Here is a 16,248-nt window from a genome sequence, read left to right on the forward strand (position 1 = left end):
ATGCAATTTCAAATTTTCCAGCAATGTGCTTAATATATAAAATAATCTACACCCAACTGTACTCATAAAGCTGCAAGCCTGCTGAGTAGTTCTGTAACATTATAACCTCCAGAATAGAATAAAAGCCTGATTCTGAGCTTAATGGCTTTTGGAGTCACATGGCAGTATTTTAAAATACCATTTTAAAGGTTTCCAGGTTCTCTCCCCAAAAAGTTCGCCTCCACCTGTGCACAGTGAGCCTTTGAAGTCATAGCTGATGGTGATCAGAACTTCTGTGCCCCTGGCCAGTCCTGCCAGCCTTCAGCATTCATCTTTGATTAAGAATCAACTGTTGATTTTAATTCTCTCAATTTAGGGGTTTTATTAATAGAAAATGGGTGGTGGAAGCCGCATATCCTTGGGCAGTCGCTTTTGAAAGCCAGTAACATACAACTTCTATTTAAGACCAGTCTTTGCTAACTACAGAATCCCTTTGTTTTCCTCAACTGGGTCTCCTTCGTGCTGCTGTGCGTTGTGGTTACCCTCCGTTACCACTTATTCCTCGCACAGGGTGCAACTTCGCACTCGTGACGGTTTATCTAGTCTCACTGAGTACCTATTAGACTGGGTTTTCTGTAGCCCTTGGCATCGTTTCATGACTGAGGCCATTGTCTTCGTGTCTGAAAATAGAGAGTGCGTGTTGCCTTGTAGAACGAAGGCAAACATCTTGTTTGTGAACTTGGGTGTTTTGTTTTTGTTTTTTAGTTTCAGGTAAGAATTGAAATTTCTGAAAGCACAAAATAACTCTAACACCTTTCCTTTCGAACGTTCTTCCCCTAGATGTTAACAGCTGGCTGGTGACATTTGGCTTCCATTTGCACAATGCTATTCCTGGATTCCCCGTTCCCAAATTTGATTTAACGGAGCCTTCTTACGAACTTGTGAAGAGTCAGCAGTGGGAGGATGTGCCGGTAAGAAACAAAAAGCAAAACTGTGAAAAGGTGATAGATGGCTTATCTGCACTTACTTCCCCCTTTAATCAGGCTACCCTTGTGAAAACTGCACCGAAGACACTTTCTGATTTTTTTTTTTGACTCTTTTAGGGAAGAAAAACATCACTTCCCTCCACATTTCTGTTCAGCAAACTAGGGGCCTGTTAAACAGGCTTAAATCTGTTCTTAGTGATGCTAATAAAAACATAAAAAGACATTATCCGAAGGTAATAAAATGAGGGAGATCATTTTTGAGTGCAGGGTTTCTACAGAGAACCCCCCTGACAGCACATTTATAGCGCTTGGGACCTTAAGGCAAAGATACAATAAACAGGAGGGCAGGGGATTCATATTACAAATTAGCAGGCCCGCAAACAACGCCACGAAGTTCAACTTTTTTCAAATATGAACAGGGTGTCATGGGGAAAGATTGAAAATAAAAATAAAATGTCCTCTGGTAAAGCTCCATCTGCAACTAGGTGTCTATAGAATTTTCCTGAAAATTACATTTCAGGAGGCCTATAATTGTTCCGAGAGCTAAAAGAAAAGAAAAAGAATGCAGAATTGCAAAGTCAAAGCTGCCATTTCAGAAATTGGCACTTTTAATTCCCACCATTCAGAGATCAGAAAGGCATGTACAAGAAAACACTAGAGTGTCTAGCTTCAAGCAAGAATAATGAAAGATCAAGAAATTGGGTTACCCCATAATGATAAGGAGAAGAGAGTGCAGAGTTTCTTAGAAAGATTAATTCCCCTCCCCCCCTTGAGCAACTCCCTATGATTTCAGTGAATACAAAGAGAAAAGGCAATCCTGGCTAGAACACACACACACACACACACACACACACACACACACAAGTATATTCAAACCCAATACCTCTGTTTTCTGGTACATGTTTCATACTTAACATAAAACAGTTCCTTCTTCGGGGCGCCTGAGCGGCTCAGTCGCTTAATCATCCGACTCTTGATTTCAGCTCAGGTCCTGAGCCCATGGTTCCTAAGATCAAGCCCCTCGTGGGGCTCTTTCCCTCTTTTCTCTGCCTCTCCCCCACTAGTGCTCTCTCGGTCTCTCAAAATAAACTTTAAAAAAACATTTTAAATAAAAATGAAACAATTTCTTCTTCAAGATGTCACCTTTACATTTTAAGAAGCAAAACGCGTCGAGTTTCCAAGGTCTGGCCACCATTTTAACATTGCTAAGTACAAATATGTCTACACCAATAAAGTGTCATGGAGAGAAGACACCGTGAAGTTTCCTAGTGCATTTGAACAGGCATGTCCTAATTGTGTACGACTTTCCAACATGTCTGAAAACACTTAAGTCTTACTGTACAAATGGACTTGCCAACTTTGTTTCCTAGGCAGTCTTGTACATACGGTTCAAGTTCTCTGTCGAGAGAAGCTCACCATAAGGACAGCTCAGGGAATCCCCGCCAAAGACACTGAGGCTGCCCCAAGTGCCCAAAAACAAATGTTTCTTTCACTGCTGCAGATGAAACAGATGTTTCCATTTGGGAAACACTGGCCAGACAAGCATCTGGTCGTAGCAGAAATGGCCGAGTTAAGATGCCCCCAATTGAAAGCATTTGCCCGTGTAGATGGCCCACCGTGCCTAAGTCTACCAAAAATGTTTGCCTAAAGTAATAAATACTCGCCTCCAGCTGTCCCATTGTGTGCTCGTCCCGGTGCACTTCTGCAATTATGCTGGCGGAGATTCAGTTGAAAACTGTGTGCACCAGGAGGGAGTACAGAGTTTACCTAAATTAAAGCACACGAATTTCAAAGCCTGTGACGTAGGACGCAGTCATCCCGCAGCGAGCACCACAGCCTTTCCAACCCTTGCCTGTGTTGGCTGCTTTTTCCTCAGGCTCCCAGGCAGAAAGCTGCTGTGACGGAGGCCCTGATAAGCTCGGTTCCCCAAATGGGATGGGCGTGGGAAAGGGACATCTAGAAATCGAAGGGAAAGCTAAAACCAGATTTTGCCCACGTTTGCCCAGATTTTGAAACCACACACCTCTTAATACGTGATGGAGTCACCTCTTTTTACGTTTCCAAACACATTTGGATCGGGGCGCCTGGGTGGCTCAGTCGGTTGAGCCTCCGGCTTCGGCTCAGGTCATGATCTCACGGTTCGTGAGTTCAAGCCCCGCGGCGGGCTCTGCGCTGACAGCTCAGAGCCTGGAGCCTGTTTCAGATTCTGTCTCCCTCTCGCTCTGCCCTGACCCTGCTTGTGCTCTGTCTCTCTGTCTCTAAAATAAATAAACATTTAAAAACAAATTAAAAAACAAAATACATTTGGATCAACTTGACGGGAGGGGACCCTGAGCGAATTCCTCTGCCCAGAGTTTTTTGAGCTTTTTCCTCTCCAAAGAACCCGACTGGGGTTTTAGTAAATGCCTGGGAGCTCTCCACAGAAGTACCCCCCCCCCCCACACACACACACCTCTTTTTGTCGTCGTCGTCGTCGTCAGGACTGGGACCCTGGCCCCCCAGGCGGCCAAGACCTACAGCTGTTCTCTAAACCGAACCCCCTTCCCCGTTCTGTTTCGCTTTTCAGCCCATTTTCGGAGTTCAGCAACAAGTGGCGAGGCAGGCCAAGGCCTTCCTGTCCCTGGGGAAGATGGCAGAGGTCCAGGTGAGCAGGCGCAAGGGCGGCGGCGCGCCCTCGTGGCTGTGGTTCGCCACGGTCAAGTCGCTGATCGGCAAAGGCGTCATGCTGGCCGTCAGCCAGGGCCGCGTGCAGACCAACGTGCTCAACATCGCCAACGAGGACTGCATCAAGGTGGCGGCCGTGCTCAACAACGCCTTCTACCTGGAGAACCTGCACTTCACCATCGAGGGCAAGGACACGCACTACTTCATCAAGACCACCACGCCCGAGAGCGACCTGGGCACGCTGCGGCTGACGAGCGGCCGCAAGGCCCTGGAGAACGGCATCAACGTGACCGTGTCGCAGTCCACGACCGTGGTCAACGGCAGGACTCGCAGGTTCGCCGACGTGGAGATGCAGTTCGGCGCGCTGGCGCTGCACGTGCGCTACGGCATGACCCTGGACGAGGAGAAGGCGCGCATCCTGGAGCAGGCGCGGCAGCGCGCGCTCGCCCGGGCCTGGGCGCGCGAGCAGCAGCGCGTGCGCGACGGCGAGGAGGGCGCGCGCCTCTGGACGGAGGGCGAGAAGCGGCAGCTGCTGAGCGCCGGCAAGGTGCAGGGCTACGACGGGTACTACGTACTCTCGGTGGAGCAGTACCCCGAGCTGGCCGACAGCGCCAACAACATCCAGTTCCTCCGACAAAGCGAGATCGGCAAGAGGTAACCCCCCGGGCCCGGCTGCCGGGGACGGACGGCGGCCACCCCCGCGCTGGGAGGCGGACCCAGCGGGTGTCGCTGCGTTTCTCTTGAGCCTACACCGCACCTCTGCTCGGATTTTTCTGTAGCACAATCCGAATCGGACTCTCCGACACAGAAGAGCCTTCCAGGAGAATGATACTGCTATTAAAAAAAAAAAAAAAAAAATCCCCCCCTCCCCCAAAAACAAAAACAAAAAAACTTTTTTCTGAATGACCTTAAAGGTGATCGGCTTTAAAGAATATGTTTACATATGCATATCGCTGCACTCAGTTGGACTGAAAGTATTAAAAGGAAAAAATAAATAAGTGAAAGGAAAAAAAAGGCCTAAACATTTTGGGCTAGGCCGTCTGTTCCTTCGAGCCACTGTATTTAAGGTAAAAATGCATACGGTGTGTCCAGATATTACCGAATTGTCGACCTTTGCTTACAAGAAGTAGTCTCTCTGCATAGGATGTGATCTATATCTCTGTTAATTTTAAAATGTGGGGCAAAATTACTGTTTATAGACAACCCAACTGCTTTCCCTGTGCTGCTTTGTAAAAGGACTTTGGCACAAGTGACTTCTGCGACGGCGGGGATTTCATAACGGATTTTACAATGCTAACGTGGTTTGCCTTGGGGAAAAAAAACTGGCAAATAGAATCCATGTCACTGATAAGCAAAGGAAACCCTGATTTTTTTGTAAATTATGTGAGACAAGTTGTTTATGGATTTTTATATGAATTACAATTTACTGTACATCAAATATTAGTCTCAGAGGAGTTAATTTATGTAAAGTGTTTAAAAAGTTTATACTTAAAAATAAAACGATAAAAACATGTGAACCGTGTGATTTTTTTAAAAGGATTGCACCTTTTGTTATCTGTTATAGCTGTACAGTATAAATTATTATATTGTAGAGATATAACGACTTATGCCTATAATGTCCAGAAGTGTTAATATTTTTGTATTAGGTTGAAAAAAAATGTGCAACTTTCTATCACTAGATGGATAGGACAGTGCAATCCTAAGTGGGTGGCTAATCAGAGAACTCCTTTCTCTTTCTTCTCTTTTTCATCAGGCCAGTGTCCTCAACCTTTATCAACTAAGAGGCACCGTAGAAAACTAAGGCTGGTGGAATGTAGCGGAAGATACAGAAAAAAAAACAAAAAACAAAACAAAAACTGGACGGGAGAGGTCTTTTCTCGTCCCTAAAAATCGAGGGGAGTTGATAGAATTAACCACAGGGTTTTTACTGTTACCATTCCTCGAAGCTCCATTTCTCGATGGAGGCAAGAGACCACATCAGATGTTCCGGGAAATATTTGTGAGCAGGAAAGGATCTGATGTAGTCATGACCGTAAACATGTGTCTTAAGATCTAGGGAAGATAGCAGAAGCCCAGCAGCGCCGAGAGGGCCAGATGGAGAAGGTCAGGGTCGCTCTGCTAGTCTGGGGTTTGGACCATCAGGTCACCAAGAGGGACGCAAAAGGGAGACAAAAAGCTCCCGTGAGCCCCCGTTGACCCAACCCTCCCGGGAGCTGGTTTGAATGGCAGCCTCTGCTCTGTCTCCGGGAAGCGGGGGGGTGGGGACGGGGGTGGCACATCCAGCTGGACGCGAACCGCCAGCCGTGCCCTCCCCCACACGCGTGCGAGTGGGACCGCGCGTGGCCGCCATCTGCCCTTCTGTGCCGGCCCACCGCGCTTGCAAATCTCTTTCGTGAGCACTAAATTCAGCCACAAAAATATTTTTAGAAAATATTTCTCAGTTCATTGAGCTATAGTACACTGTTTTCCTCTATGTATAATGGTGATAAAATATAGCAAGTGAACATGTCGTAAATATAAAGGTTCAAGTGATGTATTGAAAATAATTTTCTAACTGCTTTGTATGTATCACATACTCTAAATTGCACAGTAGGCGTGTTTATTAAACAGATTGGCTGGGAAAGTTTCAAAATAGCTACTGAATTTACAGTATCAGTGCTATTACTGTCTTTGTGTATTTGGTAGAGCATACCGAAGTAATTAATCTTCTAATGAATGCTGATATTTTATTAGAATGAAAGCACAGATTAGCATTAATATTTTTTATCCTGGAAACCCTTTGGCAAGTATTATGAAGCCCCAATTTAGAAAACTATGAGATTTCAAACCACATGAACATGGCTCTGTTTTCCAGTTTATTTTTTAACCTGTTAACTTAGGTGTTTGCAGTTCTGTTCCGATGGAATTTCTACAGGACTGTATTTAGCATGCTGTAAGTACTTTTGGTTAAAATAGGCTCTGAGTCTAAATCCTCAGAAGTGTCTCTGATGTATTGACCATGAAAAGCTTGTACCACATGACAGAAGTGAAATCATAATCTTACCCTCTTCTCGACATGGACTGGTCCTTTACACTGGCACCGATAAATAACAGATTTGGAGTATCTCCTGGTGCTTCTTTTTAGATGAAGTCAAATCAACCCAATTAGTGTCTTGGTAGTAGGTATAATGAGCCCATTTCTTTCTAAAAAGACTTGTGATCTGGACATGCTTTTACAAGAAATAGTGACCTTGGGGAATATGTAAACAAAAGACCTTTTTCTAAGAGTTGCGGGGGTGGGGGACTGAGATAATGAAAAGAATTAGCTTACAAAAAAAAATTGATATTCAAAGTATTTTAGGCACAGCCAGTCAAAATGCTTTCATGATATTTTGAGATGTAAATTTTGTCTGATTTGTATTGTTCTTTTCATTTGCCTTCTTAACTTTATATGTGACCTGAATTTTCCATAACTTGACTATAGATTGCATCTAGGCATTCCAATAAAAGCCAACCCAATGTGTGTGTGTTTATATATTTTTTTTAAATCGTGGGCTACCCAGCTCGTGTTTCATTGTGGAAATGCAGAAAGATGCAGTTGGGGGATTGATTCGTCCGCAGCCCAGTTGGTAATATCTTTTCTTTGAATTTTTTTTTTTTTTTCCGTCCACTGGCCAGACTACCAGCTCAGCAGTGTGGACTTCACAGGGGACTCTTCCCATGGCCTACTTTAGAAAAACGTTAACTACACCCCCACAAAGCCAAACATTATCACTGTAAAGAAGAATAAAAAAAAAAAAAAAATACTGCCCATTACTGCTCGAAAACAGGCCTCGTTCCTGTGATCCTGGCAATAAGTGCTTAATTAAAACACTTGATTAGAATAATCAGTTTAGGCCTGATAGGCTCCCAGCCTCCTGGAGATGTCTAAATCTACATACAGGCCGGCTGATGAGAGAGGATGCTTAGTTCAGCAATTCCAGGCTGGCAGGCCGGGGCTTTGATTTTAGTCTGAAAAGGCGGCTTCATCACATTTGCTTTGTAGTGACAACATGTTGATCCAACAAGAATCAGGTCACTCCGCTTGGCAAACTGGTCTACTTTTTTTTTTTTTTTTTTTTTTTACTCCTCAAATTAGACTTTAACGCGCTCCAACCGGGGAAACCCAGAAAAACACATGCACATTCCTACTTCCGTCTTCTACACGCCTTTCCTTGAAAGCAGCGTCTGAACAAATGCAGAGAAAAGCGCTGTAGGTAAAAATGGCACCTCCGAAAAGAACGTTCTGGGTATGGGGTACGCTGCTGGCACTTCTGTGACTGTCCCATTCACCAGTTGACATGCATCACCCGTTACCTAACAGTTGCGCGCGGTTTCAAGTGCCCGACCCGAACGGAAGCACAACACCTGATTATAAACACCTCCAATCGGCACCAGCCCTCAAGCTCTTGAAGAGAGGAGACAGTTTTGCCTGCCCCCCTGCTCTCTGTTCACCATCTTTTCTCTCTTTTATCTTGGTCTGCTCCCAAATGAAGCTGTTTCTCGCACCTGCTGAACAGCGAAATCGGCTGTCTGCAGCGCTTTTGAAATTGAGGATTCCAAAAGGGGAAGGCGGAAGGCAGCGACCCACATCATGTTCTGTCTGGGGCAAACCACCCGGGGAAGCGCTCCCAGCAGCTCCCTTGCTGTAAAGCAGAGGAGGAAATGGGTCCCGAACAAGAGCACGAACTGCACCCACCCCCCCTTGGGAGCGGTCAGCCCCTGCAGAGTGGAGCCAGCCCACCCCCGGAGTGGGGGGCGGGGGGGGGGGGGGGGGCCTGAAGGATGCCTTACTATTCACTTCCTTCGCGAATACCCAGATTCTATCTCACTCTCCTTTAGAGCAGTGATCATGTGCCAGCACCCCAGGCCAGGCAACGCGTCACATTCTAGACGTGGAGCCTGCAGGGACTTAGGAAAGTGTGAGCGTGTTGTTCAAGTTCACAGAAGTGGCTCTGGCCAAGGTGAGCCACGATTTCCTGTCCGCACCCTCCACTGCGTGGGCTCCTCTCCTGATAACACTACCCAGGAGGGCACTGGGGATGCTTCCTAGCACCCTGGTTCCCACAGGGCCCTTAGTCTTTCCAAAGCAGCAGTCATTTAGAGTCGTAACAGACGTTTTTCACCACATAAAAATGCCCCAGGCCCTCTAACAGGGCACGTGTCTTGAATTCCCCTCTGCCTGCCAATTTTCTGGTTCCTCAGCCCCCTCGTCTTAGATAAGTCTGCTGTGCAGTATTAATGACTGCATAATTTCTGAAAAGACTTCTAAAAAGAATGACCATTGATTTGCATACATGCACGTGTCAAGCTATTTATCTAGATTTTCCACAAGCTATGCCTCTGGCTTTGGTCATCGGACCAAACCAAAGAAAAAAGAAAAATTGGGGGGGCCTGGGTGGCTCAGTCAGTTAAGTAGCCGACTCTTAGTTTCTGCTCGGGTTACGATCTCAGGGTTCCTGAGTTCAAGCCCCACATCGGGCTCCACACTAACCATGTAGAGCCTGCTTTGGATTCTCCCTCTCCCCCTCTCTCTGCCCCTCCCCTGCTCACACTCTCTCTCTTTCTCTGCCTCCCTCTCAAATAAATTAATAAAACTTTTTTAAAAATGTTAAGAAAAAATAAAATAAAAATTAGTCATAAGTCACGATTACCCATTTTAACCACAGAGTTAAGCCAGATACCAAAGAGGTACTCGTAAGCCATTTGAGTTTTCTACCTCCCACATAATGAATAGCTTCTCTTGCTAAAGTTCCCATTTTCTCTTCATCACCTCTGCAAGCAGTGGTCTCTTGATGTCAGTTAATCACTAATAACTTTTAGGTAAATTGAGTAAACCTTTTCATTTATGAACTGTCTTCAAATCCTGTCGTGGAGGAATACGGGATTCCCAGAGCCCCGTGTGCAGAGAATTTACTATAAACCGATTCTAAACCTAGAGCAACACCATGATTCAGTTTAGCGTTAATGGGTTCCACAAAGCAAATTTAATCAATCCTTTTGGGACCTAAGCTGAGGAAAATTAAAATTAGGAGCATAAATTGTGACTTCTAGGGCAAGACGGTGGCTCGCTTACACCCTCCCGTTTACTGCTTATAGAGTGAATTGTGAGCTGGGCCCAGGCCCTGGGCGCGCGGCCTGCATTTAGGGAGGGAAATGGCTTCCATTTACACGCGTGCACGATTTCCTGAATTCCACCCACAATGGCTCTTTCTGTACAGGGCAACTCTCACCGCGTACAACGGACAGGATTTACAAGTGGTCCACTGACTGGGTCAAAAGGGATTCCTGAACATTTTCACGAGCTAACTTGTGAGTGTGGGTGTGAGGGGAGCATAAATACCCAAGGAGTTACAACCACAAGTTCTATGGGATCAAAAGGCTGAAAACGGAGCCGCCCGGCAGAGGTCTGGGAGGACGCACACCAAAGGCTCCTTTCAACCTGGCCTTTCCATCACGAAAGTGATTAATGACCTTCACCTAGGTGAAGAAACCGCCCTATCCCAAATTTTCCTTCAGGATTAATGCCAGGGAGAGTCTGGTCTACCAAAAAGTCATCCGGGACTCCTGTCTCTACACACATGAGGCCCTTTGCTCTCACGTGCCTTCTCTCTCTCTCTCTCTCTCTCTCACTGGTTTTACCCTCATAGAAGCTCTCTGGGCTGAAACCCTTCAACTTGTATCTACACACGTATCTTTCTCAGGCTTAGAAGGAAAACCATACACAGCCCTGCGGTAGGCCACATTGACTTTAAATAATTGCCCAGGACATCACAGGAAACTAGAGTCGCTTGTCCCCACCCTCCTTAACAAAAGGTTATAAACAAGCAGATGTTTATGACCTCCTCACTTCAGCTATGACATTATTTCTAGGGTCGACCCTGTAGCGGGAGAGAGGGGGGAGGGGCTGGGGTTGACAAGTGCGGCTGCAACGCGCAGAGAAGATGCTCTCCCGGAAGGAGAGTCGTGCTCAGGGCCCTCGGGGAAGCGGGGAAGCTCAGGGTCCGTGGGAGGGAGCGGAGGGAAGAGCGTCCTTCCGTAGGTTCCCCTCCAGCTCGGGGCTGCCCTCTGGTCTTTCCCTCGAACCTCCGGGGCTCTGGCTCCTGCGGAAATGAAAAGCCAGGCCAACATCTGGTGGCACAGTGGGGAGGGCCTTGAGGACGCCTTCTTCTTCCCCTAAAATCCCAAGGTGGGTCCGGGTCAGGGAGGACGTGGGGCCACGGGCTCCTCCTGCACCCACCCTCCAGGTTAGCGCGGCTGCCCCGGCACTTTCGGGAAGGGCTCCAGCGCCCCCTAGTGCTGCGCATCGTTGGTGAAGACCGTGACCGAAGCCCCAGCCGCGGCGCCCAGACCGGAAACGAAGAGGCAGCCACCGCTCCCCCCTCCCCCTCTTCTCCCTGGTTAGGCCGTTTCCAATTATCCTCCGTTTCCCCGTCTTTGCCCTGCCCAGAGTTTCACACATAAAACGATTACATCTGCTTCATGCACTACCTCACCGAGGCCTGGTCCTTGCAAAATTGCTCCCCGAAGATTTCCCTTCACGTCAGGCAGAAACTTTGTCAAACAATGTTCTTCTTGCTTGGCAGATCAAAATAAGGCCCTTCCTCCCAGGAATTGTCCGCGGGCTATCTGAGTTTTGCAGCCGCCCCCACCCCGAGCTATCTCATTGTTTCCCTTCCACTCTCCGTGTTTGAACTGTCCTGCTGCCGGGAAGAATTTCCCAGAAGGACAGGACGGATCATTTAAATTCAGATTCAGAGTGGCCGCTGTACTTCTGAGGGAGCCTGGCTCCTCACCGTTAAGTGCTAGAGTGACATCCTGGAAAAGTGAACTCCCTCCAGATTCACTGGGCCGCAGGGGCCAGAGCAGGGCCTCTGGCCCCTCATCTTGGCCTCAGCGGTGGGGACAGCCATCTCCTTCATCTGACCAGCCCTGCAGCGGCCATGGCAGGAAAGACGGGGATTCGGCCTTCTGTTCCCTTGTCACCCAGAGAAGCCGATGGATGCCACTTTTTTTTTGTTAAATGTTTATTTATTTATTTATTTTTGAAAGAGAGTGCGAGAGGGGCAGAGAGAGACAGAGGGGAGACGGAGAATCCCAAGCAGCAGGCTCCACAGCTGTCAGCACAGAGCCTGACGTGGGGCTCGAACTCCCAAACCGTGAGATCATGACCTGAGCCGAAACCAAGAGTTGGAGGCTTAACCCACTGAGCCCCCCCGGGTGCCCCCCAGGGATGCCACGTTTCAATAGCAGCCTGAACTCTGGTGTCCTGCCTTCAGAAATGACCCCTGCGAGAGCCCATGCTCATTTTTGGAGGCCCGTGTGAAACCAACAGCCCTCATCCCCGACCCGAGTCTCCGTGGAAATGAAAAGACCAAGGCTGGCACATTAAAGCCAAAACATCACCTTAAATGACGACCAAGTGGAAGAAAGTAGCTTCACAGAAGTAAAACAGGCTGCCAACCAGATACCCCGCCCCGTTTCCCCAGCAGGCCCCCTCCTGGTGGGGCGGTGAGGTCCCCTTTCTCCCCATGAGCCAAGAACGCCTAGTTCATTCTCCCCAACTCCCCAGTAAGGGTAAAGCTCTTCTCCTGCCCTCTGGGGGGCTGGAGTGATGGGGAGAGAGAAACCAGGCATGGGATCTTACACACACACACGCACACACACACACTCACACACGGGTGCCCACACCCCCTTAGAGTCACCGGGGAGGAGGAATCTTGCACATCTCAGGACCCTTGGGTTTACCTGACTCTGCCACCAATGGCTTGTGGCCTCCAGCCAGGTTATACCAACCCCCTGGGCCTCTGACCAGCCCCTCCTCGCTGCTCTAACACCAGTGGATGTACTTGCCAGCCGCTTGGGAAACCACTCCCAAAACACAAGCTCTCGCCCTGTGAGCAGACCCCAGCCCTCCGCATAAGGAGACCCTCTTTTCATAATTCCCCTCCTGGCTTCACTCCCAGCCACCAGCCCCCCACCGCCACAGCCACGCCCCGGGGACCACGATTCTCTCTGGGGGAGGAGACCCAGGGCGCTGGCTTTTGAGGAGGCAGTTACTCCCCAGGCACTCTGCCGCTTGTTAAGATGGGGACGCACACTCGCCCCGCTCTTGCAAATCACAGGGAAACGGGACCAGCCTTGCCGCAACTCGGGGCTCTTTGGGCGGCCTCCGCCAATTAATGCTCTAGTTAATCAAACTTAGCAATTCCCCGGAGAGGCAGCACGGCTGGGAGAAAGCTCGGAGCGGCGGAGAACCGCCTGTTAGTCCGGACTCGGCCCGGTCCAGGCGAGGCCATCACTGCTGTCTGGGCTCCTCAGTCTTCCCCATCTTTAAAGCAGGCCTAGACCTCTGCCCCTGAGCCACTACGTCCCATCCTCCCGTGCCCTAACTCCTGTCCGTGGTTAACACCGAAGAGCGTCTACCTAAATGAATACCTTGGTTTCTTGCTGTGGTGAAGAATGGAGAGAGACGACTGACACCCAGGCAGGAAAGCATCGGGTCTCCCGGGATGTCCCTGGTTATGGGTCCTCTCCTCTCCAGTTATCGCAGCCATCACGGAGGGGGTTGCCAGCTGGGCAGATGGCTGTCAGGAGGGAGCTGGGAGGAAGGAGCCCCCCCCCCCCAGGGCCCGCCATGCCGGCACCCCATCTCCTTCCCTGGGAACCCCACCACAGGGAAGCCAGAGGGGACCCCACAGAGGGCAAGAGCCTGAGGATCCGCTGAGAACCCTCGTCCCATGGTTTGCAATGGTTTTTATGTGTGGATCTTGACGCCAACCAAACCTCACAGGAAACCGAAACAAAGGCCCAGCTGCTCAAATTGAAGTAGGCGTCCTACACGGGACGATGGAAGGGCCCAGAAAAGAAAGGCCCCTGTCCTCTAGGATTTCATGTCTAGTTGGGAGGCAGACGCGGATTCTTTCTAAACAGAGTGGTGTTTCCTGTGGACCCCAGTTCTGCCTGGGGGAGTCCGGCAGCTTCTGGGAGGAGCTGAGACCTGAGCCGTAGGTAGGAAGTATACAGAGTAGAGGGCAGGCAAAGGTCAAGGTACAGGCTCCAGATCCAGTCTGCTTGGGTCTCCCAGCCCTGCTGAGTAAGAGCTGCAGAAACTTCGATGGGTTACTTCACCGTCTGTGCCTGTTTCTTTTTTGTAAATTGGGGGTATGGCTCCATGGGGGGGGGGGGGGGGGTCGCTGTGAGGCTCCATGAACTAGTAGGTGTCCAGAGCTTGGAACAGCACCCATCTAGGTTCAGTGCTCCATGGGACCTATGCTGCCTGCAGCCAGGCTCCCGAGGGGCGGGGTCACCCCTAAGGCCCAGTGCCCCTGGCCCTCCCTGCTCTGGGGCAGCACAAGGTCAGAAACCCACCTCACAGGCAGTGGGGGTGAGTGCACGAGGCACCAGCCCGGGCAGGGCTGGGCTGCTGAGTGCCCGTCATCAGGATCACTGCCAATGGTGCAGGTGCATGATGGCCCCCACGGCAGGAGTCTCGGACATGTGGCCCCCGGGCTTCCTTCAAGGCTTTTGCCACCCCCACCGGGCTGGGAACTGGCCCGAGACCCAAGGCTGGACCGCAGGAGCTGGGGCCGTAATCCCAGTCTGCCTCAGTACGAAGTCTGTGCTCCTCCCAAGCACCTGGCTGCCCTTGACATCCAGGCTCCGAGGTCACTGTACGAGGCCCCAAGCCTCTTCCGGTCCCCGCCCACCCTCTCGAGGCCACGACGTGCTGGACACATCCTGAGACCCAGCTAAGTGGGCTTTCTGCCATTTCCCAAGAAACCCCATCCCCTCACGCCTCTGTACCTTCGCACGTGGTGCTTATATCCCTTCCCCGGCTGGGCCTTGGCCCCCTGTGCTGGGCTCCTCTCTACACTGGCACCTGCTTGGTGCACCAGAGCACAAATCCAGATCTGATGGGTGCACTGTGCCCTGTCCGAGCCATGAGCTGGTCTGGCTCCTTAGCCCCCATAAGGCCCGGGGACGGTGCTATTCCCGGGAGGGCTGGGGGTTCGAAAAGCACCCCCATATCTGTGTTCCAAACACGTGGTGAAATCCCAAGTAGCTGCCGTTCTGTGAAACATCCAGAATGCCAATCCAGAACATTCGCCCTTATTTCAAAAAATAAACTTTAAATTTTCAAACATCAGCCATTTAACGGGGTAGAAAGAAGTGGTTTAAATTATCGAGGAACTAACGAACAGTTCAAAGTGAAGTGGTAACAGGGGAGGGGCTCCCGTGATGCCAACAGCCACGAGCCACGGGGCATGAGGGGCACGCGGGCCACACAAAGCAGGAGCCCCACGCCTCCTTCCGCCGCCGTCCGTGAATTGGGGTCTGTGGGTTCGCGCTGGGCGGCGGGTGCCTTCTCTCCCGAGGCCGGGCCCCTGTCGGTGCGGCTCCCTCCTTCCTCACCTCACCCCTCTCCCTTGGCTGGCCCTATTAGGGAGACAGCAAAAGCAGACTTTGTTGTTGCCACCGAAGTGGAACAGTACGATGTCCTGTTTCCCTTGTTTAAAGTCGGTAAATAGGGGCAAGCGGGTGGCTCAGTCAGTCGAGTGGCCGGCTCTTGACTTCATCTCCGGTCACGATCTCAAGGTTCATGAGTTCAAGCCCCACATCGGGCTCTGTCAGCACAGAGCCTGCTTGGGATTCTCCCTCTCCCTCCCTCCCTCTCTCTCTCTCAAAATAAATAAACTTTAAAAAAAAGTAAATAAAAATGTTATGCCTCTCTAAAACTGGGCAAAAGGGTGCATGGCACTGCTTCTGAGCGCAGGGCTGACTGAAGACCGACCAGGCTTCCCGGGGCCCCCTGACGGCCCCGGCAGGCATCCAAACTCCCCCACATCCCTCTGGTCCTCACTCACGCCCGGCAGGAAGGAGCCGGGGAGAAAGAGCTGCCCCGCACCAGGATAAAGAGCCCCCTGGACCCACCATGCCAGCGCCCCACCCCCATCTCCGTCCCCGGACAGGTCCTCGCAGGAAGCCGGAGGGAGGTCCTGCGGGGGGACAGAGCCCGATCACCCTTGGAGGCCCCTCACCCCTTGGTTTGCAACGGATTTTAGCTGTGGGTCTTTATGCCAGTTAAACTCCTTCCTTCTCATGGACCGGGCACTGAGGGGGCACAGAGAGCCAGCTGCAGGGAACCTGTCCCATCCACACGGCAGGACAAGTTAAACTTCTTGGTGGCGGTGGCGGTGGGGGCGGGGGCTCGGATTCATTTTTCCACCCAGGGTTTGGAACCCTTGAAGGAGAAAAGTCAAGGTGACGCCACCAAGCGTGGGCCAGCTTTCCCCTCACACTGGCCCAGGCCCTTCTATTCTTGCCATCTTGCCTCCAGTCCCCTCAGGGCCAGAGTTCCTGGAAGGACTCTCGCTCTCAACGCCTCACAAGGACGCCTCTGTTCCTGAACAATCTCACTGTTCCTTCTGCTGCTGCCACAGCTGTTTAACATCTGGTCATCAAGGTCATCGCCTTCCTGGTCCCCTCCTCCTTGCTTGCCCTCCCTGCCGTGCGGGTTCACTCCATAAGCTCCTCCTTCAACCCCCCCCCCCCCCGTCGGCTCTGGCACCCGGACCCTCGACTGCCCCCATCCCCTGCC

At 50.6% G+C, this 16,248-nt stretch overlaps 1 protein-coding gene across 17 annotated transcripts in view; it reads left to right on the plus strand.

The window, feature by feature from the left end:
* Positions 1-7,131, plus strand: part of TENM3 (teneurin transmembrane protein 3) — a 453,850-nt gene extending 446,719 nt beyond the window's left edge. For all 17 annotated transcript variants that reach the window (XM_043557955.1, XM_043557965.1, XM_043557986.1 and 14 more), the window contains 2 exons: positions 820-950; positions 3,532-7,131. In XM_043557955.1, coding sequence (XP_043413890.1) covers positions 820-950; positions 3,532-4,287 — 887 coding nt within the window. In that variant the 3' untranslated portion in view covers positions 4,288-7,131. The remainder of the gene's footprint in view (positions 1-819; positions 951-3,531) is intronic.
* The last annotated feature ends 9,117 nt before the right edge of the window (positions 7,132-16,248 follow it).

The sequence above is a fragment of the Prionailurus bengalensis genome, chromosome B1 (genome assembly GCF_016509475.1).
Source record: "Prionailurus bengalensis isolate Pbe53 chromosome B1, Fcat_Pben_1.1_paternal_pri, whole genome shotgun sequence".
In the NCBI taxonomy this organism is placed as follows: Eukaryota; Metazoa; Chordata; class Mammalia; order Carnivora; family Felidae; genus Prionailurus; species Prionailurus bengalensis.